The following is a 12,944-nucleotide window of genomic DNA, read 5'->3' on the forward strand; positions in this document are numbered from 1 at the left end:
TTTGTATACTTTTTAAATTAAACTTGAATTTAATGTCATGCATATTTTGTATTAAACAAATTCATTAAAATAAACTGTTCAATATAATATTTTTTTTACAGAAAAATAACCATTTTAATATTAAACATAAACTTATAAAGCTTCCTGTTTTACCTCAACCAGGATTTGAACCAAGTACCACAGCTTCTCCAGAAAAGCACTAACACTGTGCGCCACAGGGACAGTATTAAGACAGTTGCCATTATATTCTTATCAGTGATGGAGCAGGAAGCAGCTAGGAATACATTTGGGGTAAAACTTCACACCATCTCATTCATTGATTGACATTTTACATTTGGTTGTTCGCGCACAATGGGGTCTCTCACTGATCCCGGGCCATACGCACAGCAATAATTAATTAATATTTAATCTGTGTATAGCAGCGGTCTCTAATCTTTGTTCTTCTGAGAGCTACTGTACTTTTACAAAATAAAAATGTCATTTTTGTAACGTTTAGTTTCATAGCTTATCTTATTTTAACCCAAACAAAAGAAGTATGCTTGTTTTGCATGCTATTCTTCCCTCACTCGTGAACAAGACCCCGAGAACCCTAATTACTCTAGTATTGACCTAATTTATGGTATGAGCCACCCTCCTCTTAAATGTTGTGTACTGACTATGACAATGCTGACAGACCAACGGTTGTTGTTATATTATCCTCTCTCTATACCACAGGGGTCAAACTCTTGGCCTTGGGGCCAAATCTGGCCTGCACAAGTGGCCCATGAAAGCCTAGAAATAATGTGTGTAAATAAAGCACGTCATTCTTTCTTGTTAAATGTATTTGTTCTTTCAATTATGACAGACAAAAATGTAACACACGCAATTGCATATCTTCTAAACATTGATATTATCTGATCTGAAACAGGATATTCCAAACATGGTTTTGGTTATGAAAAATAAATACTTAGATACGGTGGTGGGCCTTCAGGGCCAGCAAGGCCTTCTCTGCTGGCCTAACATAACCAGAAATCATGATCATAATTAAAGACAAAAGTAATTTTTTATTTACTTTCCCTAAATATGTAAAATTATTCATATTCTCTTCATGTCATATTATGCTCCTTCCAGTGCTGTTGTTTTTAGGTAAGAGTTTTTATCCCATCAGAATTCAGCTAGCTTATGTTGCCATGCTGTACCAAATCTGCCCGGGGCCTTCAGAACCAACAATGCAGGCGTCTATGCGCTGTAAATGAACGGGCACATACAGGTGATAGATAATTGCGATAGCCAATCAGATCACGAGTTGTTGTCAGTAAGGCCTTCTAGATGGCCTCACATTGAACATGACATTTACGCATCCTGTAATTGGATACTCACTGGTTTGAGCCACGGTGGTGCTATGCTGATCAGCAGAGTCACACCCGGGACCGTTAGCAGATTAATTTAATTATTAAATTAATGAATTATTAAATTAATCCGCTGTTCATGTTGATTCATTTAATTATTGAATTCATCCGATAATAATAAATTAATCAAAGTTAATTTTATTTTTAATTTACTTTCCATAGATATATAAAAGTATTCTTTATATTCACTTCATGTCAGGTTCCAGTGTTGCTTGTTTTTACATTAGAGCTTTTATCCAATCAGAAGTCGGCTGGCTTGTTGCCAGAGCTTTATGAATTTAGCCGGAGCCTTCTGAATCAACATAGTGTAAACAAACAGAACACATACAGTTGATAGACAGTTGCGATAGCCAATCAGATCACAAGTTGTTGACAGTAGCCTATCTAGTTAGCCTGATGTTAACGAGACTGTGAGTAGATACTCACTTATCATTCCAAAGTGAGTATCCAATCACAAGTCGCAATTTCAATTTACTGAAGCAGGAAGTGTTGCACCGTAGCCATACCGGACTAGCAGAGAAATGACCAATACTCACCTTTTTAACCCACAAAGAAGGAGAACAAAACATTGATTAGGTGGCAGATATAAATGTGAAAGGCCAATTTCAAGAAGGATGTTTAAAGAGAAACTACATCTAGTGAGACGATGTCGGCCAACACTAGAAACTAGCTCAGCTGTCCCGGCGATGAAATGAGGAAATGCCCACCACTTCCACTCGAATCAACCGACTACGAGCGGTACTACTGGCTTATACGGCGTTGAATGGCTGCTACAAATTGTGAGTTCAAATACTTTATTTCTTTATTTTTTCAAGTTTAATGTTTGTTACTATTTTAATATTAATAATAATAATGGATTAGATTTATATAGCGCTTTTCTAGACACTCAAAGCGCTTCACAGAGAAGTGAGAACCCATCATTCATTTTTACAACTCATTCATTCATCATTCATTCTCCGGTGTGAGCGGCACCGGGGGCAAGGGTGAAGTGTCCTGCCCAAGGACACAACGGCAGCGATTTTTTGGATGGTAAGAGGCGGGGAGCGAACCTGCAACCCTCAGGTTTCTGGCAAGGCCGCTCTACCCACTACGCCACGCCGCCCCTTTTTTGTGATATTGACAGTACCACATAAGATATCTTTTAATTGCTGATGCGTTTATTTTAATTTTTAAATGCGCCAGAAAATAGCCCGTTTTGTACACTGTTGAGGTGATTCAATACGTTCAATACACAGTAGTGCATAAATATGTTGCTGTATAGTATTTCTCCAGCAATGGTCATGTGGTGACATAAATTACGGTATATTGAGAGGTAATCATTGAAGTCGGACATCACTGGAGGCCTAGGTGGGAAACGCACGGCCCGCCACTGCTTAGTATCAGTTTGTCACCTTGACTTATGATTTTTAAGAAATCGTTAATAAGCAAACGCCTAAGCAATTGTGTAATAATATAAGGTATAAGGTAACAATGAGGCGATTATACATTTATGCTCATGAATATTAATAGTTACAGGCGGCCCTCTGAAGGCAGCCATAACTGCGAATGAAAACAAGTTTGACACCCCTGCTGACTCACATTAATCTACTTGTTAAAATAACTGCTTACTTTTTGCTGTAATGCAGTTCAAGCTACACTTTTTAAAACTTACTAAGCAGTTATTTATTGATGTTGTTTAAAGGCCTACTGAAACCCACTACTACCGACCACGCAGTCTGATAGTTTATATATCAATGATGAAATCTTAACATTGAAACACATGCCAATACGGCCGGGTTAACTTATAAAGTGCAATTTTAAAATTCCCGCCACACTTCCGGTTGAAAAACTCCTTTGGATATGATTTATGCGCGTGACGTCACAAAATCCACGGAAGTGGTTGTACCCCATCGACCCGATACAAAAACCTCTTGTTTTCTTTGACAAAATTCCACAGTATTCTGGACATCTGTGTTGGTGAATCTTTTGCAATTTGTTTAATGAACAATGGAGGCTGCAAAGAAGAACGTTGTAGGTGGGATCGATCGGTGTATTAGCGGCTAAGTACAATACTTACAGCAACACAACAAGGACTACTTACTACGCCTAGCCGATGCTTGCCGCCAAACCCACGGATGAAGTCCTTCGTCGTGCCGTCGATCGCTGGAACGCAGGTGAGCACGGCTGTTGATGGGAAGATGAGGGCTGGCTGGCGTAGGTGGAGCGCTAATGTTTTTATCATAGTTCTGTGAGGTCCGGTTGCTAAGTTGCTAAATTAGCCTTAGCGTCGTTAGCAACAGCATTGTTAAGCCTTACCAGGCTGAGAATTTTTAACCGTGTAGTTACATGTACATGGTTTAATAGTATTGTTGATCTTCTGTCTATCCTTCCAGTCAGGGGTTTATTTCTTTTGTTTCTATCTTCATTTGAGAACGATGCTATCACGTTAGCTCAGTAGCTAAGTGTGTCACCGATGTATTGTCGTGGAGATAAAAGTCACTTTAAATGTCCATTTCGCGTGCTCGACTCTCATTTTCAAGAGGATATAGTATCCGAGGTGGTTTAAAATACAAATCCGTGATCCACAATAGAAAAAGGAGAGAGTGTGGAATCCAATGAGCCAGCTTGTACCTAAGTTACGGTCAGAGCGAAAAAAGATACGTCCATCACTGCCTCTCTAGTCCTTCACTGTAATGTTCCTCATCTACGAATCTTTCATCCTCGCTCAAATTAATGGGGTAATCGTCGCTTTGTCGCTCCGAATCTCTCGCTCCATTGTAAACAACGGGGAATTGTGAGGAATACTAGCTCCTGTGACGTCACGCTACTTCCGGTACAGGCAAGGCTTTTTTTTATCAGCGAGCAAAAGTTGCGAACTTTATCGTCGATTTTCTCTACTAAATCCTTTCAGCAAAAATATGGCAATATCGCGAAATGATCAAGTATGACACATAGAATGGATCTGCTATTCCCGTTTAAATAAAAAAAAATCATTTCAGTAGGCCTTTAAAGCTAGCTTAGTAGTTAGCTTAGCTATTAGCATTCCTAATCGTGGCTTGCTTTCGGTGTGTGCCTTGTTTAGCCTTGTCCTCCAGTGATAATAATGCTTGATAATGATACTTAGGGTTTTTCAGTTTATTTGTCATAATGGAGGTGATTATTATTAGCTTAGGAGAGTGGCTCCACACTTTGTATGGAGATACATTATTACCTCCGAGCCGCTTCTCAGCCGGGGGACTAAAAGTAAATACAGTCTCAGCCTGAACGTTTGTGATCGGCCTCAAATGGCAATGGCAATAAAAAAAAAAACTGGTCCAATAGCGATCAGTGGCCGATCGATCGGCACAAGTCTAATTTGAACTAACCTCATTCTTTCTTGGATGTGCTAGTACTCACCAGAGTGTGTGCGTAAGTGCCCGGTGAGTGCATCCCTCCTGCGACAGGCGTAGCTGCAAAGGTGACACTTGAAGGGTTTCTCTCCGGAGTGGAGCTTGATGTGACGCAGCAGGTTGCCTTTCTGGGTGAAAGAAGCCCCACACTGGCTGCACTGGAAAGGACGTTCTCCTGTGAACAAAAACACATCACACAAAAAATTACTACAAAGTGGATGATGAAATTAATTTTTACAAGCACTCAATCAACATTTCATTAAAGAGCAGGGGACTCCAGTGGGAAAATGGGGTCACTGTGTTACAAACATCTGGGGGAACCAGAAGGAGTGAGACGATGGAGAGACTCCAGGGTAAAATGAGTGGGGGGGGGGGAGTTCCACAGTGACGCTCCATCTCTCCATGCTCCCCCTGCCCCATCAACTCCTGCTGCTCTGATCGAACAAGAGCCTTTCAGACTCAGCCTGCCAGTTCCGTAATGCACCATTGCCTGGGTCAATTTGATCTGAAAATCTCATTTTTTCCTCTTCTTCGTCGCTAAAATAAGAGCAGCACATCACAATGCAAATTCAGCCTCATTTGAATAAAGTGAAGGAAACACTTTGTGTTGAGAGCCAGTCTTCCTGATCAGCGCTCCTGGAATAAACCAATATCCAGCCTCTTCGAGTGTTGTGGCATTCTGTGAGAACCTTTTAATATGGCTTTTTAAAAAAAGTCTCCCTCTCAATAAAATAAGAGTCACCAGTGAAGCAGCAAAAATATATAAAAGGGGAAATTCATTAAAAATGCATTTCAGGAGCCACAGAATATTATCTATTCAAATAGGAGGCACTTCATTATATCTGTTATTGTACTTTCTTTTGCATTTACATCAGTCTACTGTTCCTTTATTCCATTTTGAGTGTCATTAGTTTCTACAGCTTGACAGTTAAGTGCCTTTTTCAAAAATGTTCCCCACCACTGGTTTGGGTTCATTATGATAGAATATCTAATTCACCATTTTTGAAAAACTTTTAATAGCCAGGTATTTGTGACTGCATTGAGATCCTAATTGATGCATGGGGAGCCCGAGTTTCTCAAATAGGCACTTTTTTTTTGGATATAATGTTTGCTGCTTGATTGCTCAATAAGGTGATACGTTACTGTTTTATTGCCACTTTTGTGATGAGCATGCTAATTGTGTATTTCATACATGATAGGTCTGAACGCATATACAGTCAACAGCAGCAACAAGTATATTGACTATCACTGTTGTTTGTAAGGAAGCGCAGACAGCAACAAGTTATGCCAAAAAGTAAGAATTTTGCTCCATCTTCTAAATCAGTGTTTTTTAACTGTAGGGCGGGGGCGCATTGATGGGCCGCGAGCGCACCTAAGAGGGCTGCCAAAAAATATCTGTTTCTCAGCTGTGGTCCGTATGGGCCGCAGCGGTACTCAGTTGTAATACGCTTTTCCAACACTTGTGGCAGTAATGACATTTTCAAACAACAGAAGAAATACGAAACTGAAGTCACAGAGAAGTTTGTTAAGCGCAAAAATTATGACTAAAGTGGTGAATGTGTATTGAACTTTTGTACGTTCATTTTGTTGACAGTTTATTTACGCAACATACAGTTGCGATCAAAAGTTGACATACACTTGTAAAGAACATAATGTCATGGCTGTCTTGAGTTTCCAATACTTTCTACAACTCTTATTTTTTTGTGATAGAGCGATTGGACCACATACTTGTTGGTCACAAAAAACATTCATGAAGTTTGGTTCTTTTATGAATTTATTATGGGTCTACTGAAAATGTGACCAAATCTGCTGGGTCAAAAGTATACATACAGCAATGTTAACATTTGGTTACATGTCCCTTGGCAAGTTTCACTGCAATAAGGCACTTTTGGTTGCCATCCACAAGCTTCTGGCAAGCTTCTGATTGAATTTTTGACCACTCCTCTTGACAAAATTGGTGCAGTTCAGCTAAATGTGTTGGTTTTCTGACATGGACTTGTTTCTTCAGCATTGTCCACATGTTTAAGTCAGGACTTTGGGAAGGTAATTCTAAAACCTTAATTCTACCCTGATTTAGCCATTCCTTTACCACTTTTGACGTGTGTTTGGGGTCATTGTCTTGCTGGAACACCCAACTGCGCCCAAGACCCACCCTTTGGGCTGATGATTTTAGGTTGTCCTGAAGAATTTGGTGGTAATCCTCCTTTTCATTGTCCCATTTAAAGCACCAGTTCCATTGGCAGCAAAACAGGCCCAGAGCATAATACTACCGCCACCACGCTTGACGGTCGGAATGGTGTTCCTGGGATTTAAGGCCTCACCTTTTCTCCTCCAAACATATTGCTGGGTATTGTGGCCAAAAAGCTCAAATTTTGTTTCATCTGACCACAGAACTTTCCTCCAGAAGGTCTTATCTTTGTCCATGTGATGTAGAATGAAACAAAAATTGAGCTGTTTTGCCACAATACCCAGCAATATGTTTGGAGGAGAAAAGGTGAGGCTTTTAATCCCAGGAACACCACGCCCACCACACCACGCCCACCATCAAGCATGGTGGTGGTAGTATTATGCTGTGGGCCTGTTTTGCTGCCAATGGAACTGGTGCTTTAAATGGGACAATGAAAAAGGAGGTTTACCTCCAAATTCTTCAGGACAACCTAAAATCATCAGCCCGGAGGTTGAGTCTTGGGCACAGTTGGGTGTTCCAACAGGACAATGACCCCAAACAGAAGTCAAAAGTGGTAAAGGAATGGCTAAATCAGGCTAGAATTAAGGTTTTAGAATGGCCTTCCCAAAGTCCTAATTTAAACATGTGGACAATGCTGAAGAAACAAGTCCATGTCAGAAAACCGACTAATTTAGCTGAACTGCACCAATTTTGTCAAGAGGAGTGGTCAAAAATTCAACCAGAAGCTTGCCAGAAGCTTGTGGATGGCTACCAAAAGCGCCTTATTGCAGTGAAACTTGCCAAGGGACATGTAACCAAATATTAACATTGCTGTATGTATACTTTTGACCCAGCAGATTTGGTCACATTTTCAGTAGACCCATAATAAATTCATAAAAGAACCAAACTTCATGAATGGGTTGTAGAAATGATTGGAAACTCAAGACACCCATAATATTATGTTCTTTACAAGTGTATGTAAACTTTTGATCGCGACTGTAGATATTATTATTATTTATATAACGTTAGTTAGAATGTATCTATTTTAGCACTGCATAATTGTATGTAAATGTATTTTTCAACCGTTTTTATGAGTCCCAATATGTTTGATTAGTATTTACTTTTGTGATCAGCCGTACCTAAGCCTTGATAATAATCTATGTGATCAGCACATGCTTTCATATCATTTGACAAGGTTCATGCTGTTAAACTGTAAGTAGGTTAGATATAATTATTGAAATCAAGTAAAATCAGGAGTAAGATCACTAACTTAGTGTTAATATTGGAGTGGGCCAGGCGTTAATGTAGTGGAAAAGTTGGGCCCTGAGGTCAAAAAGGTTAAGAGCCCCTATTCTAAACCACTTTGCTGCCCCTCATCAATCCTCACACACACATAGTGCTGACATTGAACATGGGTGCAAATGGAGGGCGTGATGTATTGCAAGTGGCTTACCAGTGTGGCTTCGCTTGTGCACCATCAACACATTGGGGCCAATACAAACTATCCCACAGATATCGCACTTGAGCTTCCCGTTGGGCAGACGGATGCCGCCGGCCGACGAGAAGACCTTGGCTTCGGGACTCGGCTGCGAGCCGTTCACCTTGGCCCCCGAGGCATCGATCACGCGCAAGTCTTCCGCGCACTCTTCCTCCTCCTCCACGCCATTCATGTCACAGGACAGCCCATTCTCCTCATCACTGCGAGCCTCAACTTTAATGTTACAGGCTGGAAAAGAGGGCAAGGGGGAGGGGGAGGGCCACGATTTAGAAGAAGAGCAAGATTCTGTGATGATGTAATATATAAAAGGAGTGAAGGTAGTCTAATGGTACGTCACTAATAAGATAAAGCCGACAATAACTTCAACCTTTACCTTGTCTGAGGTAATTGAAGTAGAATTTTTTAAAAACTCATTCATGTCTCGTCTGTCTTATTACGCACACTTAGACTGAAATCTCTTATCAACCTACCATTCCAATGAATTTAGTACCAATATAATCAAAATAGTGTGTGACATATAGCTCACACATATCTGCCCTTATAAATAAATATAAATGATAAATGGGTTATACTTGTATAGCGCTTTTCTACCTTCAAGGTACTCAAAGCGCTTTGACAGTATTTCCACATTTACCCATTCACACACACATTCACACACTGATGGCGGGAGCTGCCATGCAAGGCGCTAACCAGCAGCCATCAGAGGCAAAGGGTGAAGTGTCTTGCCCAAGGACACAACGGACGTGACTAGGAAGGTAGAAGGTGGGAATTGAACCCCAGTAACCAGCAACACTCCGATTGCTGGCACAGCCACTCTACCAACTATGTTCTTACCTCTTACACAAGTTCCATTAATTGTTGGCCTTAAGCCAACATTATCAGCCACCTGTTTTTGTTTTCTGCCTGGATAAATTGTGAGCTGTGAACCAACATCTTGGTCACTTAATCATTGGTGGTCTGACCATGAGATCGTACATAAAGTTGTCTGGTACAGTTCCCCAAATGTAGTCTGTCCTTTCATTGTGTCCTGTGTATATTGCTACCATATACTATCATTTATCACTTCGGATACTAATATTGATTCAATATGATATCAGCACGAATTATACATAATTTTATTTTGTAGTGTGGAATGTTAGAAAAGTCTTGATGAAGTAAAATGACTCATTCAAAGCACTTATTGATGCTACTACTTGCTAAACGTTATCACACCTTTCTTTGTATACAGTGTAAATTTAGGTGGTATTTACTTTCATTTTATTTCTATTTGTAATCATATTCATTTGCCTATTTGTAACTATATGAAAATCTTTAATTTATTTTATTCTATTGTCTACCCATTCTATGTATTTTTTTAACCATACTCTATAGCTTTTGTATCGTTGGTATTGTTTATTCAATGTCATTCTATTTCATTTTCCCTTCTTTTCTATTGCTTTTTTATTAGAGTGGTCTTTGTATGCGTTCTTCTCGTAACTGAGCTATTGTGATCAAACAATTTCCCATACGGATCATATAAAAATTGTCTAAGTCTAAGTCTAAGCAAAAAATAGAACTCGTTAAAAACACGTATTTATTATTAACCATTGGAATGGACTTATGCTATTTTTAAGTTGAAGTGGAGTGGTAATTGTTTTTTGGCGACACCTAGAGGCCACAATATTTATCAAGTTAAGCTCTTGAAGCAGTAAGTAGAATGATGAGGACACTTTTGTTACTGGATATTTTCTAATAGGCTTCTGCCTTGGTGACTTTTACCTATAGGTTAAATGCAACGATAATTATTTGATATTTGTATACATTGAAAAAAATTGTGTTTTGGACTGCAATGGTGTTCAATTAAGGACACTTATTATATATGTCTAGCTTGTGTGCTATTGTGTGCTTAGCTGTTGTGTAGCTCTTTCAAATGTTCTTGTAATCAGACAGCTGTGTAGCTGTTAGATCTTAGTAGCCAAGTGTATATTCTACTTTGATAAATTACACTAAAATTCAAGAAAATACTAACCTTAGGCCTTTTTCCATCGCAGAAACTTTAACAGGAACTTTCCCATCTACCCGGGTTATCAAAGTACCCATGTGTTTCTCCCAAAAACAACCTGGGTAAATTTAGTTCAACTGGAAGTATTTTTTATTTCCTAGTAGCAGGGTGGGACTTACAGAAGTTTCCCAGGATACTTAGAGGGTCGGGCTGTGCTGTCGTACACTGATCGGTTAAACACAAGTGGGGCGTTTCTAAAACTTTGGGTATACAAAATTTCATCCGCCATTACAGTATGCGCGGACAACTTCTTTATTTCTTATTTCTTGTGTATTTCAACTACAACATACTTGACAACGGAGAGAAAGAAAAAGAAAATAAACTTTCAACTTGCATGGACTTTTGTGGGGCTTCTGTAAACTGAAGAACGCTGCTTAGTGGAACTATCTTACAGTGTTTTTACTCATCTGTTGTCTTTAAACTAGAATGCAGTTTGATGCTGTTCATTCATTTTTGCAAACTTCATTTTGGTACGGGAAGCTAGAAAAAGTGGATGGATTCTTTTAAACCTATTTAGAGAGAAATATGAAGTATTCAGCCGGACTTCGACACAGCGACTCCAGGTGCTCACTGGGACCGCAGTAGTCAGTGACAACGCCATTCGTGGAGTTATTCGGCTCAACCTGAGTGAACCGAATGCTAATGCTAACAGGCCAAAACTGGCATTTCTTACTTATATATTGTTATTTACAGCCAGTGTTGGGTTAGTTACTGAAAACCAGTAACTAGTTACAGTTACTCGTTACTTTATTTCAAAAGTACCTCAGTTACTAACTCAGTTACTTACACCAAAAAGTAATGCGTTACTGTGAAAAGTAACTATTTAGTTACTTCTTCTACTTTTTTTTTTTAAAGCTCCCATTAATGCCCTTTTAGCCTTCATGTCAGTACTGTTATTGCACTGGAGAATAATACAATGTGTTGATCAACTTTACATGCATTTGCATCACTGAACTCTGCTAAGCAATGTGGTCTACATACAACACACAAAGACAAAGATATGTTTCAAAGGGCCAATTTATTTCAGGCCAGAAAAAATTGACAAAACTATTTTAAATAGCTGCAACATAACATACATAAGTAACAAACAGCATAATAACAACATAGCTGTAAACCTGGCTTCACCTAAGGAAGACACGTGACCTACACAAAGCCTAACCAGGCAGATTTGAATTGTTGTTTTGGGCAGTAGACGGGATCTTTGATCCAAGACACAACTTACATTTAACTAAAATGTTATTTTCTTTGTGCTCGACAAAAGAAAAGAAGTGAGAATATCTCATACTTGCCAACCCTCCCGAATTTCAGTTCCTCTCCCCTGGACAACCATTCTCCCGAATTTCTCTCCCGATTTCCAGCCGGACTTAAGGCACGCCCCCTCCAGGTCCGTGCGGACCTGAGTGAGGACAGCCTGTCGTCACGTCCGCTTGGCCAATCAAAAAGTAACCACAGAACACTAGTGTTCTGTGGTTACTTTTTGGTTGGCCAACGGTTTACGTTATATTGCGCACCTCCCTCCCCAGCCCTCCGCTTCCCACACCCAGACACACACAGAGCGCAGAGGAAGAATCAGAAACATGTCACTGCAGCGCAACTAACGGCGTTACAGTAACATGTTACTTTGTAACGCGTTAGTCCCAACACTGTTTACAGCTCAGACAGACCAAAAGGAATCGACTGACCGTCATGAATTTATCGTTTACTGAGGGGACGGCTTTCCGACTGTTGACGAAAGCCTGACTTTTTATGTAAAAATCGGTAAACTTTGCTTTTAAAATGATTGTTTTGTATATTATATTGCTTTGTATTTTTGTTTACTTTCACTTGACTAAAATACATATGACTACAAAGCCCGTTTCCATATGAGTTGGGAAATTGTGTTAGATGTAAATGTAAACGGAATACAATGATTTGCAAATCCTTTTCAACCCATATTCAATTGAATGCACTACAAAGATAAGATATTTGATGTTCAAACTCATAAACTTTATATTTTTTTTGCAAATAATAATTAACTTAGAATTTCATGGCTACAACACGTGCCAAAGTAGTTGGGAAAGGGCATGTTCACCACTGTGTTACATGGCCTTTCCTTTTAACAACACTCAGTAAACGTTTGGGAACTGAGGAGACACATTTTTTAAGCTTCTCAGGTGGAACTCTTTCCCATTCTTGCTTGATGTACAGCTTAAGTTGTTCAACAGTCCGGGGGTCTCCGTTGTGGTATTTTAGGCTTCATAGTGCGCCACACATTTTCAATGGGAGACAGGTCTGGACTACAGGCAGGCCAGTCTAGTACCTGCACTATTTTACTATGAAGCCACGTTGATGTAACACGTGGCTTGGCATTGTCTTGCTGAAATAAGCAGGGGCGTCCATGGTAACGTTGCTTGGATGGCAACATATGTTGCTCCAAAACCTGTATGTACCTTTCAGCATTAATGGCGCCTTCACAGATGTGTAAGTTACCCATGCCTTGGGC

The 12,944-nt window shown here is 39.7% G+C and overlaps 1 protein-coding gene across 6 annotated transcripts in view; it reads right to left on the reverse strand.

Annotated features, from left to right (window-relative positions):
• Nucleotides 1-12,944, reverse strand: part of ikzf1 (IKAROS family zinc finger 1 (Ikaros)) — a 36,784-nt gene that overhangs the window by 8,221 nt on the left and 15,619 nt on the right. For 3 of the 6 annotated variants that reach the window (XM_062057694.1, XM_062057695.1, XM_062057696.1), the window contains exons 4-5: nt 8,377-8,649; nt 4,764-4,931 (exon numbers count right to left, since the gene is read on the reverse strand). In XM_062057694.1, coding sequence (XP_061913678.1) covers nt 4,764-4,931; nt 8,377-8,649 — 441 coding nt within the window. The remainder of the gene's footprint in view (nt 1-4,763; nt 4,932-8,376; nt 8,650-12,944) is intronic. The other 3 variants (XM_062057699.1, XM_062057698.1, XM_062057697.1) reach the window with 1 other exon arrangement.

This window comes from Entelurus aequoreus, linkage group LG09, assembly GCF_033978785.1.
Source record: "Entelurus aequoreus isolate RoL-2023_Sb linkage group LG09, RoL_Eaeq_v1.1, whole genome shotgun sequence".
In the NCBI taxonomy this organism is placed as follows: Eukaryota; Metazoa; Chordata; class Actinopteri; order Syngnathiformes; family Syngnathidae; genus Entelurus; species Entelurus aequoreus.